Raw genomic sequence first — 19,071 nt, 5'->3', positions numbered from 1 at the left:
CGGCGGCCCCCGGGGCTGCAGGGTCCTGCCCGCAGGGTCCCAGCCCCGCCCCGCCCCGCCCCGCCCCGCCCGCGCTCCGCGCTTCCCGGGGTCCACCGGAGCCAAGCCCGTCAACCCACGGTAAGATGAGCCAGCGGGAGCCAGGATGCAAGGGCCTGTGGGCTCCGGGACCCCTCAAAAACCAAAGTACCCGGGCATGGTGGCACATGCTGGTCATCCCAGCACTAGGGAGGCTGAGGCAGGAGGATCACGGTGAGTTAAAGGCCAGCATGGGCTACATATGAGACTTTGTCTCAAAAAAAAAAAAAAAGACAAAGCAGAGCCTGGAATTTAGCTCAGTGTTTCTGTTGCCTGCCTCGCAAGTGCAAGGTCCTGAGTTCAATCCCTGGTACCAAAAAAAAAAAAAAAAAAAAAGCAAAAGCGGGAATCCATCCCCCCCTGCATTACATGCAACCTCAGGCCACCTGCCCCCCCCCACATCCCTCTGTGACACCAAAGTCTCCCCCATGCCTGGCCACAACCTCTGGGCAGACCTGAGTTCCCATCCCAGCGTCTATGTCTGAGGGAAACGCTAAGCTCCTAAGAGCTCCGAAAATGGGAAGGGTTTAGCCTCTCCGGTGTTGGTAAAATTAAATCTCCGGTCATGTCAAGTGCTGAAAACACAGTAAGCCTCCATAAATGATAGCAGATGTCACTGTGAGTGTAATTGTCATTAGTATTATTATTATTTTTTGGTACTGGGGATCGGACTCAGGACCTTGGGCTTGCCAGGCAGGCAGTGGACCCACTGAGCTAAATCCCCGGCCCAAGCTCCTTTTAGTAATAGTAATGTCAGGCCGGGGATTATCTGTCTCATCCACTGGCCTCTCACCTTTTTGCACCCCTCCCCGGGCCACTCCACCACCACCCACCTGGAAGCACAGTTGCTTTCTTCCTGGCCTCCCAGCCTCTTCCTCTCCCCCTCTGACCTGTTTTGCCCCAGAACAGCTCAAGGGACCAGGAGAACCTGAGTCACAGAACATCCCTCCTCTGCCTAAAATCCTGCAGGGCTCCCTTCTCACTCAGAAATAAACCCAGTTCCTCACTAGGGATAGAGCCACATGCCTGTCATCCTAGCACTCAAGAGGCTGAGGCAGGAGAATCACTGCAAGATCAAGGCCAGCCTGGGCTACATGGCAAAACCCTGTCTCAAAAAAAAAAAAAAAAAAAAGGAAGGAAGGAAGGAGGAAAGAAAGAAAAGAAAGAAAATCGGCAAAGCTCCTCACCCTGATAATCAAGCCAGGGTGTCTGTAGCCCTTCCCCTGGCAGACACAGCCGCATCTCCCTCTAATTGTCCAGCCCACTCTTTTTTTTAGACAGGATCTCACTATGTAGTCCAGGCTGGTCTTGAACTCACAATGATCTTTCTTCCTCAGCCTCCCAAGTGATGGGATGACAGTTACGTACCACCAAGCCTGACTTAGCCCACCCATTTTACAGATGGAAAAGCCACAGTAGAGAGAGGTCTCCCGAGAGCCCGGGTGGGCCTGGCAGAAGCCACCCTTGTGGAGCTGGATCCAGGCTGCCTCCTCGGATGCCGCGGGGAACCCTGCCAGGACCTGGCTCCAACCTTCCAGCGCATTTACTCAGCGAGAGTGTTTAGTGATATCCACAGGGGACTCTGGTGGTGCTGGAAACAGAGTTGCACTCTGGGCCTTCAGGGGAAAACAAAGGACTGATTGTACAATGGTGATAACTCTGCTGGTGCGTCCTGCAGCTTCCAGGGCCTCTGTAATTCACTCTGAGGCCTCAACTGCCTTTCCCTGCCAAAGAGCCTGCTTCTGCCTTCCTAATAGTCTTACAAACTCTTCTTGCCCCTCACCTGCCCTGCCAGGGAGTCTTCTCAGCACCACCACCCCCTTGCCCCATCTTCTCTACTTTCCTCACCCCTATGGGACAGCATTGGGTTGTGCTCTGCTCTGCTCTTCTCTGCTTGCTTGCTCTTTCTTTCTTTCTTTCTTTCTTTCTTTTCTTTCTTTCTTTCTTTCTTTCTTTCTTTCTTTCTTTGTACTGGGGCTCAAACTCGGGACCTCACACTTGCAAGGCAGGCGGCAGAACCTCTTTTCTTTTCTTTTTTCTTTTCGTATTCTTGTTTTCAACTACTCTCATCTCACCTGCAACCCCAGGGCCTCTGCACTGGCTGCAGTCTGGTCAGGAACACCTTCCATTGTGTTGCCCCACTGCTGGCCTCAGTGCTTATTTAGATCTCTGTTTAAATGTTTGCTCTTCTAGCGGGGCAACATGCCACATGCCTGTCATCCCAGCACTCTGGGAGGCTGAGGCAAGAAGACTGCAAGTTCAAGTACAGCCTGGGCAGTTTAGTGACTTAGCAGGACCCTGGCTCAAAATATAAAATAAAAAGGGCTGGGAGTATAGTTGAGTGAGAAGGCCCTAGGTTCAACCTCCAATACAAAAAAAAACAGGCACCTCTCCTACACCCACACTTGTGCCTATCCTTGCCCGTGGGCCACTGGTCCTCTCTGCATTTCCCCAGGACCTGTGCTTGCAGTCTGCGGAACAGTCAAGCACAGTGCAAGGTATCAGGTGGAGGTATTCGGCTTGGGCAGCTTCCCAGAAGGGCTGGCACCTGCACTGAGTTGTGAAGGATGAGTTAGAAAATCGCAAGCAGGCCCAGGATGTACCTCAGTGGCACAGCACCTGCCTGGCAAGCGCAAGGCCCTGGATTTGATTCCTGGTACAAAAAAAAAAAAATCACAGATGGTTAAAAGGAACACGGGTGGGCTGGGGATTTAGCTCAATGGTTCCGCCACCTGCCTCACAAGCAGAAGGACCCAAGTTCGATCCCCAGTACCAAAAAAAAAAGGGACACAGGTGTCTGATAGAAGGAATGGCAGGAGCAGAGGGCCCAAGATGGTGAGGAAAACAGGCCCACTCCAGGGACAGTGGACTCTCTGCCCTCGCCTCCCACCTACTCTGCTCCTTTCTTCTGGCCACATGGCTCTCCTGGTTGCTGCTCAAACATGTGGAGCCTGTTGTTTCCTCAGGACCTTTGCACTGGCTGTTCCCTCTACCTGCAGTGATTTCCTTCATGCCAGGCATGGTGGCACACATCTGTTGTCCCAGCACTCGAAGGGTGAGGCGGGAGGATTGCCATGAGTTTGAGGTCAGCCTAGGCTACAAAGGGAGTTGAAGGCCAGCCTGAACTACATAGTGAGACCTGGCTCAAAAAGATTTTCTTCACATCTTGGCATTCTGTCCTCTCTTCATTTCCATCTTTGTGCAGATGTTGCCTCACAGAGAAGACTGCCCCAAGTGCACCCCTGAAATTCCCATCCCACCCCTTCCAAACTCTGCCCCTCACATGCCTTGATGTGTCTGCCTTGCTTGTTTTTGGAGATGAAAACCAGGGCCTTGCCTATGCCAGGCAAGCTCTGCCCTGCACTGCATCCCCAGCCCTTCTTCTTTGTAAATTTATCTCTTGTTTTGTTTTGTTTTTTGAGACAGAATCTCACTATGTAGCCCAGGCTGGCCTCCAACTTGTCTGGACCCTCCTGACTCAGCCTCCTAAGTGCTGGGGTTACAGATGTGGACCACATACAGCACTTGCCTAGCATGGTTGGGGGCCTGGGTTACATCCCCCAAACTGCAAAAACATATATCAAAATACACCTGTAGCCCAGCTACTCAGGAGGCTGACAAGACTCCCTCCTTGAGCCCAGTTCAGGGACAGCTGGGGTGACACAGACTTGTCTCAAAGATAGACAGACAGATAAAACCAAATAGCTCCTGAATGAATAGATGAGGGGAATGAACCAGGGATCATAGAGTATGGCAAAAAAATTTTTTTGCGGGGGGTGATTCTGGGGATTGAAATTAGGACCTTCCACTGAGCTGCATTCCCAGCCCCCCTCTTTCTTTTTTGGTTTTTTGAGACAGGGTCTTGCTAATGTAACTCAGGCTGGCCTTGAACTTACTGTGTAACCCAGGCTGGCCTTCGGAGTGCTGGGATTACAGGCAAGTGCTATCATGCCTGGCCCTCCCCCAGCCCTTTTAAAATTTTGCTACATGATCTCGCTAAGTCACTAGGTTGCCCTATTCTGTGATCCTTCTGCTGCAGCCTCCTGAGTCCTGGGATTATAAGTGTGTGCCACTATGCTAGGTCAGGGTTCAGATTTTTAGTGCTGTTGAACCTGATGGGGGGTGTCCAGCAAGCACATGGATTTCCAACTTCACCCCCAGGACAGTGAGACCATGGTTAATTCTTACCAAGGTGGAACTGAATGAAGTTGTGATTCTTCGGCTAAAGCTCTTTGCAAACCCAGTGAACACCAGCAGGGATCAGAGAAAGAAATGGGGTAGATTTATCTGACAACAGAACTAGATGCAGCAACATAAATACATCAGAGCTTTTTTCTTTTCCTTTTTTTTAAATTTTGAGACAGGGTCTATGTATTCCAGGCTGGCCTTGAACTCACTAGGTACCTCAAGTTGGCCTGGAACTTGCAGCAATCCTCCTGCCTCGGCTTCCCAAGTGCCAGAATTATGGGAGTGCACCCCCAGGCTGGGTTAATAAAGCTATCTCAAAAAATAGTGGGTGAGTCAGGTGTGGAACCTCACGCCTGTAATTCCAGTATGCTGAGAGGCTGAGGCAGGAGGATTTGCAAGTTTGAGCCCAGCCTAGGAAATTTAGTGACTTAGTGAGACCTGGTTTCAAAATAAAAAATGAAAAGGGCTGGTGATGGTGCTCAGTGTGAAGGCCCTGGGTTCAATCCCCAGTACTGTGGTGTGGGAAGAGCAAGAGGTAAAGTCTGGAAACAGGCATGTTGAGGCACAGACTGCAAGCCTGTCGCCAAACCCTGTGCACTGATACTGAGAGCTCTGGCGGTCACATCTCTGCTCTGTGCCTCATCTGTTAAAAGGATGATAACAGCCTCTGGCTCATAGAGTTACTGCAAGGCTTAAATGAATTTTGTGTGTGTTTTGTTTTATTAATTTTTAAATTTTATTCCATTTCCCCCTCAAGTTCCCTCCCTTCCCTATGTACAAAAGCTTTGTTTCCATTTTTTCCTTCTATTTTCATGTTTTAATTTTTTTTTGGTACTGGGAATCGAACTCAGGACCTTCTGCTTGCCAGGCAGGCACATTGCCACTGAGCTAAATCCTTGGCCCTTAAATGAATTTTTCGGGGGGGGAGATATTTGGGATTGAGCACAGGGACTGCTAAGCTATACCCCTAGCCCTTTTTTAAAAAATTTTTTTACTTTATTATTATTATTTTTGGTACTGGGAATTGAAAGGATCTTGTGCTTGCAAGGCAGGTGCGGTGCCACTGAGCTATATCCCCGGCCCAGCTCTTTTTATTTTTGAGACAGTCTCCCTAAATTGCCCAGATTGGCCTCAAACTTGTGATCCTCCTGCCTCAGCCTCTCAGAGTGCTGAGATTACAGGTGTGTATTCAATTTTATACAATCTGGAATCATCAGTATGTGGTTTTGGGGGCTGACTCTTTTCATGCAACATGTTTTGTTTTAAACTGAGATAAAATTCACAGACTACACAATTTACCCTTTTCAATGTGCATGATTCAGTGGGTTGTTTTTTTTTTTTACTATATTTAGAGAAGATGTTGGGTTTGAGATCCATCCATAATGTCACATGTAGCAACAGTTTCTTTTTATTTCTAGCAGTGCTGTCATTCCACAATTGAGGGGAATTGGTTCCAGGACCCACTCCTTAACAAAATCTATCCATGAAGCCAGGCATGGTGGCCCATGCTGGTGATCCTTGCATTCTGGGAGGCTGAGGCAGGAGGATTACAAGTTTAAACCCAGCCTGGGCAATTTAGCAAGACCTTGTCTCAAAACGAAACATAAAAAGGGTTGAGAATGGAGCTCACTATGAAGGCCTTGGGTTCCAACCCCTGGAAAGAAAGAAAAGAGAAGAGAGCCCAATCACTTCCTGGCCTTTTGGCTAGGGAGTTCCAAGAACTCCCTTTCCTCAAGGGGGGCTCCTGGCCGCCTGCCCGAGGCAGAGCATGAGAATGTGGCTGCCTCTTCAGCCCTGGTCACCATCACTTTCTTTTTAGCTCTTTGGGTGGGTGTGTTTGAAGTTTTTTCTATCTTAAAACATTCTGATGAGAATTAAGCCAGAATGACAAATGTTCACATTTGCTAATCTGGGGTGGCGAGTGTATTTTAGGAGGCTCTGATCTTTTCTGTAGTTGAAGTTTAATACTTTTATATTTGGAGTTGTGTTTGGAAAGGGGAAGCTCCTGTCTGGCTGCATGGATGGTGAATGCCAGAAGTGCTGTCCTGTTCCCCTGACCCCTCAACAGGATGTCCTGGTTCTGGTGATCTCATGATCCACGGTCATTGTCTCCACCCATGGCTTCTCTCTCCCAAGGGACTGGTGAAGGCTCCAGGCTGCCCAGATACCTGGCTTAGTCTCTCGCCCCCTCAGGGTGCAGCCTTAAGGAAGGGGGTGAGGGCTAGGGTGCAGCTCAGTGGTGAGCACTGGTCTAGCACACATGGGGCCCTGGGTTCCATTCCCAGCACTGGAAAACAAAAAGATAAAATGCTGCAATTAAGATAGTGGGTTTTTTTTTTTGCAGGGCATGGTGGTACACCCCTGTAATCCCAGCACTTGGGAGCCTGAGGCAGGAGGATTGCAAGTTTGAGGCCAGCCTGGGCTACATAGTGAGTTTTCTTGGTTTTCTTTGGGTACTGGGGATCAAACTTGGGACCTTGGGCTCACGAAGCAGGCGTCGGAACCACTGAACTAAATCCCTGGCCCTACATAGTGAGTTTGAGGCCAGCCTGAACTACATAGCGAGGCCATCTCAAAAAAACAAAAACAAAATTTGGTTTTTTTTGGTACCGGAGATTGAACTCTGGTCCTTGTGCCTGCGCAGCAGGCGGCGAAACCACTGAGCTAAATCCCTGGCCCTAAAAAAAATTTTTTTTGTCTTTTAAAAAATGTTTTGGGGGCCAGGGATTTAGCTCAGTGGTTTTGCCGTCTGCTGCGCAAGCGCAAGGACCCAAGTTCGATCCCTGGTACCAAAAAATAAATAAATAAATAAATAAATAAATAAATAAAATGTTTTGGTACTAGGGATGGAAACCAAAGCTTCCCTCCTGAGCTACATCCCCAACCCCTTTTATTTTTATGTTGAGACAGGGTCTCAGTAAGTCCCTAATTGTCCAGATTGGGCTTGGTTTTGCGATCCCTCTGCCTCAGTCTCCCAGAGTGCTGGGATAACAGCCATGCCCAGCTGAACTACTGTTTTTCTTTGGGGTTTTTTTGGTTTTTTTGAGACAAGGTCTTGCTCTGTAATTCAAGCTGGCCTTGAACTCATTATGGCCTCGAACTTTAGGCAATCCTGCTTCAACCTCCTGAGTTGCTAATGTGCACCACCAGCTACTGTTTCTCTGTAGACTGACTTTTTGGCAGCCCCTTATTTTTGCCCATTGCCAGTGCCTATTTTGCCCCACCCTCTCCCCAAAGGGTGTGTTTATATACAGTGCTGAGGATGGAGCCCAGGGCCTGGGCAGGCTGGGCAAGTGCTCTACCACAGTGCCATATCCCCAGCCTGCTTCCTGCACCCCTTCCTGGCCCCACTGGGCACCCAGGAGGAGCAAAGCATTTGACCATCCACATTATACACAGAATCTGAGTAGGACGGCAAGCCTCCTTCCGGTCGCTTGACAACTAACTTCATTTGGTTTTCTGGCTGAAGTTAGCTGTCTAGTGACTTCAACTCTGAGTTTGGTGTCTGACCCTTGGACTCAAGGTCACTTATACTAAAAACAACCTGCATGCTAGATCCACTTTGGAAAACAGTGGAGGAGTTGGGTTCCATGGTGCACATCTGGAATCCCAGCAGCTTGGGAGGCTAAGGCAGGGGGATCTCAAATTTGAGGCCACAGCCTGGGCATTTAACAAGACCCTATCTCAATTTAAAAAATATAATTTTGGAAAAAGGGCTTAGAGCTGGGTGTGGTGGCGCATGCCTATAATCCCAGCACTCGGGAGGCTGAGGCAGGATGACTGTTGTTGAGTTCAAGGCAAACCTGGACTAATATAGCAACACCCTGTCTCAAAAAAAAAAAAAAAAAATCAATCAAGGCCTGAGGATGGAGCTCAGTGGTAAAGCACCCTTGGGTTTGATTCCCCAGTACCATAACCAAAACACTAGAGGAAGGTACCCGGGGCTGAGGGAGACAGGAATGGTGCATCAGGGTCATCCTATTTACAACTGACCTTCATGCTCTCCAAATCTCCACCTCAATGCACAGCTAAGAAAAGACTGCCAAGACCAGGTGCAAGGATAAGGAGTAAGTGGAACTTTCACAGGGTGCCAGTCCCAGTTACAATCCAGTAAAGCTGAACACATGACTGTTGGCTCACCTGTCCTGTCCCTAGGTATTTACTTTAGAGAAAGGATTACTTATGTTCACCAAAATACTTGTGCAAGCTTTAACAGTGGCCAAGCTGGGAATAATAGGCTGAGGCAGGATTGCCTATGACCAGGGGTTCAGACCAGGCCTCAAAAACAAAAAAGCAAGCCCTGTGCTCTGGTGGACATCTGTAATTCCAGCTGCTGGGGAGGCTGAGGCAGGAGGAATACAGGTTCCAGGGCAGCCTGGGTAACTCAGTAAGACCCGGTCTCAAAATAAAATTTTATTTCTGGGCCGGGGATTTAGCTCAGTGGTTTTGCCACCCGCTGCCCAAGCGCAAGTTCGATTCCCCGTGACAAAAAAAAAAAAAATGTTTATTTTTTTTTTGGAGGGGGTCAAGGTCTCACTATGTAATTCAGGCTGGCCTCAAAATTATGGAGATCCTCTTTCCTCGGCCCCCTGAAGACTGGTATTACAGGCATTTGTACTACACCCAGCTCAAAATAAAACTTTAAAAAGGTCTGGAAACGTAGCTCAGTGGTAGAGTGCCTACTGGATTCATCCCCAGTGCCCTCCACAAACAAAACAAAACAAAACAAAAAAAAACCCACAAAGAAAAAAGAAAGAGCAAATGAGGGAAACTCAAGTCTCAAAAGCCAAAAAAAGAGGCTGAAGGTGTAGTTGGGTGGTAGAGGGCCTGCCTGGTATGCACTAGGGCCATGGCTTCAATCCCCAGCACTACAAAAACAAAAACAAAACTGACTAAACATGTTCTGGTTGTGGTGACCACTCCTGTAATCCCAGCACTCTGGAGGCTGGGACAGGAGGATTATAAATTTGAGTCCAGTCTGGGCAAATTAGTGATTTAGTGAGACCTTGTTTTTTAAAAAAAAAAATGGCCATGGGCTGGGGATTTAGCTGTGGTTCTGCCGCCTGCCTCGCAAGTGCAAGGTCCCTACTTTGATCCCTGTTCAAAAAAAAAAAAAAAAAAAGGCCAAACAACCAATTAATCAACCGGTGAATGGAGAAACTCTATTGGCTATATTGTGATATGGCGGCATAGTGTAATACCAATTGGCAAGAAAAGAACAAATGATTGATATGACCAGAAATAGGGATTAATATAAAAAAGCTTTTTAAAAAACTAAGGTACAGTATAGCAGTCACTTCAAACTGCCTTATTTCCTCAGAGCTCTTTCAAAGAGCTCTTCACGGTGGGGGACCTGGAGCTGGGTGTTGATGTCATCTCTAAGAGCTATGGTCACAGCCAAAAGCACATTTCAAAAAGCTGGGCAAGCCGAGTGCAGCATTCTGAGAGGCTGAGGCAGGAGGATTCCAAGTTCCAGCTCAGTCCGGGCATTTTAGCGAGACTGTTTCAAAATAAAATTAGAGTTCCGTGTGTGGTGGCACACGCCTGTAATCCCAGCACTCGAGAGGCTGAGGTAGGAGGATTGCTGTGAGTTCATGGCCAGCCTGAACTACGTAGTGTGTTCAAGGCCAGCCTGAACTAGGTAGTGAGACCTTTTCGAAAAACCAAAAAAAAAAAAGAAATAATTTAGAAACAAAACAGTTGGGGATGTGGCTCAGAGCAAAGGCCCTGCGTTCATTACCCAGTATCAAAATAACAACCAAACAGACTTTTGTTCACTAAGTGATTGATATAACAGTAATAAAAATGTTTCATGAGTGTTTAAAAAACAACCCCAACCAACGAAACAAACCTGCCGCGGACAAACAGCTGGCCTTTAATTGCCAATAATAAAGATGGCGGCGGGCGGGGGTTGTGTGGGGGGTGGGTGGGTGTGGGGTGTGTGTGTGGGGGGGGTGTACTTAATCTAAATCACGTGATAAAATGTGAGTCGTCGCTCAGTGGGGGGGCACGCCTACTTTTAGATTAACCAATGAAAGTCAGGCATTAGGCATGCCCTCTTTTCCTTTCTTCACCAATAGTCTCCAGATACCTTCCACTGAGTCCAATCACACTTCCGCCTCTCCTGAATGACAACCCAGCAGTCCAGTGAGCGAAAACTACAGCGGGGATTTAGGAGGCAGGAAACGCGGCCTTTAGAGTGCCGGCGCGCGACGGATAACCGGCGTTGGGCGCCACTTCTGGTAGCACGCGGAGGCGAACGAGAAACCAGGTGAGCAGCAGGTCTCGGGCGCTGGACCGCGGTGTGGAGAGGTCGGAGCGGCTGGTGAGCGGTTGAGGGGATACAGCGTTGGAAAATGGGTACCGGGAGGTGGGGGCGCGGGACGGGGGCGGGGTGGTTGGGGTGCCCGGCGCGCGCTGTGTCGGCCGTTGGGCGCCGCGGCGCATGCGCCACTGCGGGCGGGCGGACTGAGCGCAGGGCGCCTGGCTCGCTTCCGGGAGGGGCATCGTGGCGCCTCACGGTCGGCTCCTGGCCTGAATGGGGACCGGACCTCGGGGTGGCACCGGGGTTAGGGCCGCAAGGGAGAAGCCAGAGCTTCCTGACGGGGCGGGCTGCCCTTTCCCCAAGTTTCCTTGGTCTGGTCTTTTGTTTAGGGGTTTCTGATTTCAGCGACCTGGGGCAAAACAACCCTGTTCCGGAAACAGGAGCTCCTGGTAGGGAGCAGACCCCAAGGCAGAAGGCCACCCCGGGGACACTGGAGGGCGATAGATGTACGGGGCTGGCCTGCCCTGTCACTTAGCCTGGTGATAGCCTCCAAGTTCCTGGGCTGCTGGGGCCTCCTCTGTCGCAGAGTGGCCACCCAGCCCTCTTTCTGCTTTAATTTGTTTTGAGCTTTAGGTCCTAGCCAGCCACCTACTGGATTTTTCTTTATTACTTTTTGTGCTGGGTATAGGACCCAGGGCCTCTTGCATGCTAGGAAAGCGTTCTGCCACTGAAAATTTTGTGCCTCAAACCTTTCTCCCCACCAGCACGAAAGATCTTCGTTGAGTCTCTTTCATACCTTTGAACCGATACCCTGTTAGGGCTGGAGTACTGAAGCACACATGCTTGTAATCCTAACAGTCTGGGATGCTGAAGCAGGAGGATTGCCGTGAGTTCAAAGCCAGCCTGGGCTGCATAGTGAGTTCAGAACTACAGGGCCAGCCAGAACTACAGCAAGACCTTGTCTCAAAAAACCCAAACCAAAAAAAAATTAAAAAGGTGGTCGATGTAGTTCAATGCAAAGACTATGTATGGGCTCAGTCCCCAGTACTGCAAAAGTAAACTTCCTTGGTCACCTTGGAGCCTAGGTCGATGACTGGGTCTTCACTGTGGATCCACCCAGGGCATGGCCCAACCTGTTTAATGCTCCTTTCTTTCCCCTACATTGTGCCCTCCTTAATTCCCTTTGATTTCCTGATTTTCTTTTTTAAAAATTTTTTTTGAGACAGGGTCTTGCTTTGATGTTCAGGCTGGCCCTGAACTCAACAGTGTAGCCCAGGCTGACCTCAGTCTCACAGTAATCCTCCTGCCTCAGCCTCCTGAGTGCTGGGATGATAGGCATGCACCACCATGCCTGGCCTGACTGGTTTTCTTTGTGTTTGTCCCATCTTACACTCCATCTCTGGAGTAAATTAGTCTTGGGCAAGTCGTGGGGGTGTGTGTGGTTTTTTTTTGGTACCGGGGGATCGTGGTGTCACAGAGCTAATCCCCAGCACAAGGACTGTTCCCTCTCGGTTGGTCTTTTTTTCTTTGGTGCTTGAGAAATGAGCCCTTCCTGTTTTTCTGCCAGTAAGAATCCTCAGGCCTGGTGAGAGATTGTGCCTTTCCAGAGATCCGAAGACTGAAACTCAGCTTTAAGGCCTAGATTCTAGTTCATTCATTTAACCAGTGCTGTCCAGCATGTATCTACTCTGTACCAGGTTCTGCTTCAGATACAGGGCAGGGCTGAGTGATGGGGGAGCTTCTCAAGTTTGGGTTCGTACCATCCAGGTATCAGGAGCAGCAAGTGAAGGTGAGGAGGTGCAGCAAAGCCAGTGAGGAAGGAACAGGAAGACATGGTCTGAGTGTAGAGGGGTCAGATCATGAAGGGCCTGGTGGACAGTGTTGTGGACCTGGGTTTTCTTGCCACAGTGGGAGCCTATGCAGGGCTTTTCTCCTCAGTACTGGGATTGTATCCAGGGGTAATATACCACTGAGCTACATCCCAGCTCTTTTTCTAGGTTTTTTTTTTTTTTTTTTTTTTGAGACAGGGTCTCACTGTGCAGTTCAGGCTGGCCTTGAAATTGCAGCAATCCTCCAGCCTCAGCCTCCCTAATGCTGGGATTACAGGCATGTACCACCATGCCTGGCTTCTTTTTTCTTTTTCTTTAAGACAGTTGCTACGCAGTTTAGCTTTCCTTGAGCTCATTATGTAGCCCAGGCTGGCCTCAAAAGATGATCCTCCTGCCTCATGCACCACTACGCCCAGCTCATTGGTTGGTTTTGAGCAGGGGCAGTGCCATGCCATGTCCCATCTGACTTTGATTGATTGATTTGCAGTACAGGGGTTGAACCAGGGCCTTTGGACTGAGCTATATCTCCGGGCCTTTTTTAAATTTTTTGTTTTGAGACAAAGTCTCACTAAATTGCCCAGGCTGGGCTTGAACTTTTAGTTCTCCTAAATCAGCCTCTGGAGTGTTGGGATTACAGGCAGGTACCACCACACTCAGCTCTGACTTAGCTCTAATAGGCTCCCATTGGCTGCTGTGGATAGAAGGGTGGAGGATGGGAACAGGGAGCTAGGGAGGGAAGATGGGTAAAACGATTGCTGGCACCCAAGTTACAAAATGCACTATGCTCCCATGAGGGACTATAAATTGGCCATGAAAAGAATGGAGCAGCCCTGATCCATGCTATAATGTAAGGGAACCTCAAAATTGTGATGAAGAGGGGCCGGGGATTTAGCTCAGTGGTTCCAGCGCCTGCCTGGCAAGTGCAAGGTCCCAAGTTTATTAATTTTTTTTTTTGGTACCAGGGATCAAACGTGGGACCTTGCACTTGTGAGGCAGGCACCGAAAATTTTACTTTTTTTTTTTTTTTTTTTTTTTGGTACTGGGGATTGAACTCGGGTCCTTGCACTTGCAAGGCAGGCAGCGGAACCACTGAGCTAAATCCCTGGCCCCCCAAGTTTGATCTTCGGTACCAAAGAAAAATTATGATGAAGAATGAGAAAAGCTAGGCACAGGCCACATGGTGGGTGATATTCCTCACGAGGTCTAGCACAGGCACATCTGTAGAGACAGAAATCAGATGGTTCTAGGGATGTGGGTGATAACTAAAGGGTGCAGAAACTTATTTCTGAGGCAATGAAAACTAGCTGTGGTGGTGATTGCCCATGTCTGACTGCACTAAGATCCACCGAATCCTATGCTGTGCTTGATGAATTGTAAACCATGTGAATATTTCAGCAGAGCTGTTGTATTTAAAAAGAAAAGGAAGGTGGTAGCAGCTCGGGGCCAGTGTGGCAGCACATGTGACAAGTGGCCAGATGGACCTAGATGGCCTAGTGGGTGAGATTTGCTGGCCAATTGGATGTGGGGGTGAGAAAGGGAAGACAGCATGAGGATGGGGTTGCAGTGTCTGAGGTGGAGCGCAGGCCTGTGGGGAGAGATGTGGAGGATGCAGCCTGGTGAGAAACTTGGTCGGGAGTTGAGGGGAGAGATGGGCTAGAGATGGAGTTGGGGCATCAGTGCAGCAATGGTTAAAACCTTAGGGCTGGGGAAGGTGACAGAATGAGTGACAAGAGGGCCAAATCCTGGGTTTAAGAGCCTCAGGTCAAAGCTGGGGGATAGGAGACTAGAGAGCTGGATTGGTCCCTAGCTTTCTGTGTATGGGAGGGGGTGGGGCACCTCATGCTTAATTCCATTTGCCATCTCTATTTCTCCTACCGGCCCATAGGGAGGCTTTTCAAGAAGGCACTTAATTACTCCCCTGTGTAGACCACAAGGAGCAGGGAAATGGGGCTGGGCCACGTGGCCTGCTCTGCATACACTCCCTTCCCTTTGGCTCCCAGCAGCCACCCTGTAGGGACCCATGCAGGCATAGGGATGGGGCAGGAGATTCTCTAGTGTGGGGATCTGGGAAGTTCTTAGACTGAGGCTCGGGTGTCAGGAAGGACGCATGTGCAATCCTGGAGCAGAGCATTCTCTAGGGCAGCAGCCATGCTCTGAGGCTTGGGGCTTCCTCCACCTGAGCAGCTGGAGGGGGAGGGAGTGGCAGGGGCCAGACTAGGGCACTGGGAGGAATTGATTGGTAGGGAGCTGGGGATGGGAGCCTAGGGGCTCTTGCATGCCAGGCCAGCGCCTAGCACTGAGCCACGTCCTGCTGTGCTGAGGAACAGGGATTTCCCAAGTGGCATGGGGTCAAGTGTGGACCTGGGGACAGACACTGGCTGGACGAGTGGGCTGATATTGGGACAGTAGTTCAAGCTGGGAGGGCTTGAACACCAGAGCTGGTGGCTGGAGCAGAGGGAGGAGAGAATGACACACAGTTGCAGCGTCAGTTTGCTCTGCCTCCTGGGCCTGTGGTGCCTCTTCCCTGGGTGGGTGGCTTTTCCTGCTTGCGCCCCAGTTGCTGCCTTTAGCTCTTCCTTCCTCTGTTCTGTTCTCAGCACCATGGCAGAACAGGATGTGGAAAATGAGCTTCTGGATTATGAGGAAGATGAAGAGCCCCAGGCTCCTCCCGAGAGCACCCCCACGCTCCCCAAGAAAGACGTGAAGGGCTCCTACGTGTCTATTCACAGCTCTGGCTTCCGAGATTTCCTGCTGAAGCCGGAGCTCCTGAGGGCCATTGTGGACTGTGGCTTTGAGCACCCCTCAGAGGGTACGCCTCCCCGTGGCCCTGCCTGGTCTGCGCCTTACACCAGTTCTGCCCGCCTATGGCATAACCTGTGGTACCCACATTACTTTCTATAGCAGGGCTCTGCTCCATGGAGCTGGAGGCTGTGGCCTGGCCTCAGAGTTCCTGACCCCATCTCCAGGGCCTTGGTCACCCTGCCAGGCCTCTGCCACTCACAAGCACTTTCTCCTGCAGTTCAGCATGAGTGCATCCCCCAGGCCATCCTGGGGATGGACGTCCTGTGCCAGGCCAAGTCTGGGATGGGCAAGACGGCAGTCTTCGTTCTGGCCACCCTGCAGCAGATTGAGCCTGTCAATGGCCAGGTGGGTGCTTTCCTCACAGGCCCAGCCACAGTGGCGGCAGATCTGTGCTCTCCCTTGGTGATGTTCCTGCTCCCATGCTATGGTCTCTGACATCAGGAAATACTGAAAAACCAGAAGAACGTCAAGTGCTGGTAGCTTACTGCCAGAGATAGGGGTTGTTTGCTCCCTGGTGTATTTCTTTGATGGGTTTAGGGATCGAGACCAGGGCCTTTGCTTTGAATTACATGCCCAGCCCTGTATGTTTATGGTTCTGGGGATTGGACCTAGCAAGAGTCTTTGCACCCCAGGCTGAGCTGGAATTTGGAATCCTCCTGCCACAGCCTCTAGAGTGCTGGGATTACAGTTGTGGGCCAGGATGCTGGTCTGAGATCATGTGCTTTCTGAAGGAGTTACAGGGACTGTTATCAGCATTGTATTCCACCATCTCAGGAGAACTGTGGGGGCTGAAAACACAGCTCAGTGGTAACCTTGTGCGTGGTGTTGAGTTCCATGCCTAGCACCAAAAAAAAAAAGTCATGCTGGGTTTGCATCCCTTCTCAAGGTAGATCATGATGGCTGGGGCTTAATCGATAGCTCTGGCATGGCCCTGATGTCGGGCAGCCTGCAGGAAGGGGCAGGGAGATCTGGCATGGGGCCTGTGGCACATTGGCCAGGCAAGTCTAACAATAACTGCCAGCCTGTCCTCCATTGCTGGCCTTGCTGCAGGTCCTGTGTCAGGGCATCGGCATGGCACTGGGACTGGGCCTTTGTGGCCCGGTTGCCCTGGCAGGTTGGGGACTGGATGGGGGTGGATTTGGGACCCCAACCACCAGGATGCTGTCTCCTGCTCACTCCCAGGTGTCAGTCCTGGTTATGTGTCACACGAGGGAGCTGGCCTTCCAGATCAGCAAGGAGTATGAGCGCTTCTCCAAGTACATGCCCAACGTCAAGGTGAGCCCTGGGCCACTGGGTGCCGCCTTGGCCCTGGCCCAGCAGCATTTACCAAGCTTGGCCAGAGCTGCTGCCTTTGAGGTTTGTGGTGGTTTATGTTCCTTCAGAACAAGATGAATTATGCATGGCCCCAGGGGCCTGTCCCGGTCTCAGCTTAGGCTGCCTTTCCATGGCACTGGGCTTACAGGCCTTCCTGGTTCTGAGGGATCTGGGCTGGGTGTGGGTGCTGTTGGGGGCCACCATGCCTGGGGTGTCAGTATGTTGTGGGGTGCACACCTGCAGCTCCACATCTTTTGTGTCCGTAGGTGTCTGTGTTCTTTGGGGGCCTCTCCATCAAGAAGGATGAAGACGTTCTGAAGAGAAACTGTCCTCACGTCGTGGTGGGGACCCCAGGTCGGATTCTGGCGCTTGTGCGGAACAGGAGCCTCAACCTGAAGAATGTGAAGCACTTTGTGCTTGACGAGTGTGACAAGATGTTGGAGCAGCTGGGTGAGTGTCCCTGTCGGACATTCATGTGTGCCAGGGCCACTGCCCCACCCAGACCCCAGAGCTAGTCTAGGGGTGCCCCTGTAGGCTACAAGCCCCACCATGGGTCGTACAGGCAGCCAGAGCACAGGTCTTCTGTTGCTGACTTAGGGAAGGCTCTGGTTTTGGCCACAGATGTGCTACCCACAGGCCCGAGCTGAGCAGGACTACACAGCCCAGAGGAACCATTGGCTCTTGGTGGTGCATAGGCCCCAGTGAGCCTGCAGGTGGTGGGAGACGGGTGTGTCCCACAAGGTGGACCCCTCACCTAGTGGCTTCTCTGCCTCAGGCTCCCCTTCCCGAAGCGTGGCTCGAGGCGCAGTGGCCCAGATGCCTGCGCAGGCCATGTAAGTGGACCGCAGCTACTCTCGCGCCTGCGCTCCCTGCCCGAGTCCAGCCCCTCAGGCACCAGAATTCACTCTTCTCACGCCACACCTGGTCACCCTGCTAGCATTGTCCTGGCATGGGCCGGGAGGGTCTGGGCTGTCTTGGTGGGGATTATAGTCTGGCAGGCACTCACGTCCCTGTTCCTTGCTCTGTGCAGACATGAGGCGGGACGTGCAGGAGATCTTCCGCCTGACACCCCACGAGAAGCAGTGCATGATGTTCAGTGCTACCCTGAGCAAGGAGATTCGGCCAGTCTGCAGGAAGTTCATGCAGGATGTGAGTAGGGTGACACCCGCCCGCCCGCCCGCAATGGCCACGACCTCAGTGCAGCAGCTTCAGCCTTCCCCAGGGGCCTGGGCCGAGCCACGAAGCCCATACTGCCCTCATGGCACGGAGGATGCTGGGAGGCTGCGGAGGTGCCCACCTTTACGTTTTGTCTTGCTGGGAGCCGAGCGTGGTCCATGTCTGTGCTGACCCGAGCCTCCGTCCAGCTTTGGTAGAGTGCCGTGTGGAGGTTGGGCAACACAGGCTCTCTGGGAAGCACCGTCAGAAGGAGCCCCTGGCTGCAAGGTTCTGGGCAGGCACCACACCCCTGAGTGAGCCCTGCGCATCCCTCCTGCTTCCCTCCTACACAGCCCATGGAGGTGTTTGTAGACGATGAGACCAAGCTCACGCTGCATGGCCTGCAGCAGTACTATGTGAAGCTCAAGGACAGCGAGAAGAACCGAAAGCTCTTCGATCTCCTGGATGTGTTGGAGTTCAACCAGGTGACACCCCATCCACCACATGCCTAGGTTGCGAGGTCCCAAGAGTGGCACTGGCCTGACCACATCCCTCCCTGCAGGTGGTGATCTTTGTGAAGTCGGTGCAGCGCTGCATGGCCCTGGCCCAGCTTCTGGTGGAGCAGAACTTCCCAGCCATCGCCATTCACCGAGGCATGGCACAGGAGGAGCGGTGAGTGCTGGCTTGCTGCATGGCCATGGAGCAGTACCCAGGACTTTGAGCTGGGACCTGTGTGTGATGGCCTCCTTTTATCTCTCCTCACCCAGCCTGTCACGTTATCAGCAATTCAAGGACTTCCAGCGGCGGATCCTGGTGGCCACCAATCTATTTGGCCGAGGGATGGACATTGAGCGTGTCAACATCGTCTTCAACTATGACATGCCCGAAGACTCAGACACATACTTGCATCGGGTGAGGGGACCACAGGCTGGCCTCCCACGACAGCCCCCCCAGGAAGCAGCAGGATGGGCACTGGGCCTGCTTTATTCACTGCCTGACCCCATCCTGTCTCCCTGCAGGTTGCCCGTGCAGGTCGCTTTGGTACCAAAGGCCTGGCCGTCACTTTCGTATCTGATGAGAATGATGCCAAAATTCTTAATGATGTCCAAGACCGATTTGAAGTGAATGTGGCTGAGCTTCCAGAAGAGATCGACATCTCCACATACAGTAAGTGGCTGGGACAGGGCCACCTTGGGCTCTGGGACAAAGACCTGCCCTCACTGCCTCCTTCTGTCTTTGCAGTTGAGCAGAGCCGGTAACCACACTCCTGGAAGGCTACCGCCACCCTGCCTCCTTTCCCTTGTGCATGTCCTCCTCCAGTGACAGACGACAGATGGGTGTCTCTTTTTACTGTTGAAAAGCTGTAGATTTGTGTAAGAATACATTTTTTATTATGGAATCCTGGCTCCCACTCTGTTTTTGTCTTTCAGTTGGTCCCCT

The 19,071-nt window shown here is 51.3% G+C and overlaps 1 protein-coding gene across 3 annotated transcripts; it reads left to right on the top strand.

Annotated features, from left to right (window-relative positions):
• Positions 1-11: 11 nt before the first annotated feature.
• Ddx39a (DExD-box helicase 39A) lies at positions 12-19,030 on the top strand. Of its 3 annotated transcripts, XM_087201451.1 has the most exons (13): positions 12-120; positions 6,611-6,695; positions 10,347-10,537; positions 14,958-15,169; positions 15,380-15,507; positions 16,345-16,437; positions 16,743-16,926; positions 17,507-17,625; positions 17,985-18,116; positions 18,194-18,303; positions 18,399-18,543; positions 18,651-18,798; positions 18,874-19,030. In XM_087201451.1, exons 3-13 carry the CDS (start codon positions 10,395-10,397, stop codon positions 18,888-18,890), a joined length of 1,431 nt encoding a protein of 476 aa, XP_087057577.1. In that variant the 5' UTR covers positions 12-120; positions 6,611-6,695; positions 10,347-10,394; the 3' UTR covers positions 18,891-19,030. The 3 variants fall into 3 exon arrangements, with proteins under 3 accessions (XP_087057577.1, XP_087057578.1, XP_087057579.1); XM_087201452.1 differs by lacking the exon at positions 6,611-6,695 and having other exon boundaries at positions 80-120; XM_087201453.1 differs by lacking the exons at positions 12-120; positions 6,611-6,695 and having other exon boundaries at positions 10,453-10,591.
• Positions 19,031-19,071: the final 41 nt, after the last annotated feature.

Source organism: Heterocephalus glaber, unplaced genomic scaffold (assembly GCF_053883595.1).
Source record: "Heterocephalus glaber isolate CG9 unplaced genomic scaffold, H.glaber_assembly_v1.0 deba00001760, whole genome shotgun sequence".
Lineage (NCBI taxonomy): Eukaryota > Metazoa > Chordata > Mammalia > Rodentia > Bathyergidae > Heterocephalus > Heterocephalus glaber.
This window is presented reverse-complemented; position numbering and strand designations above follow the sequence as displayed.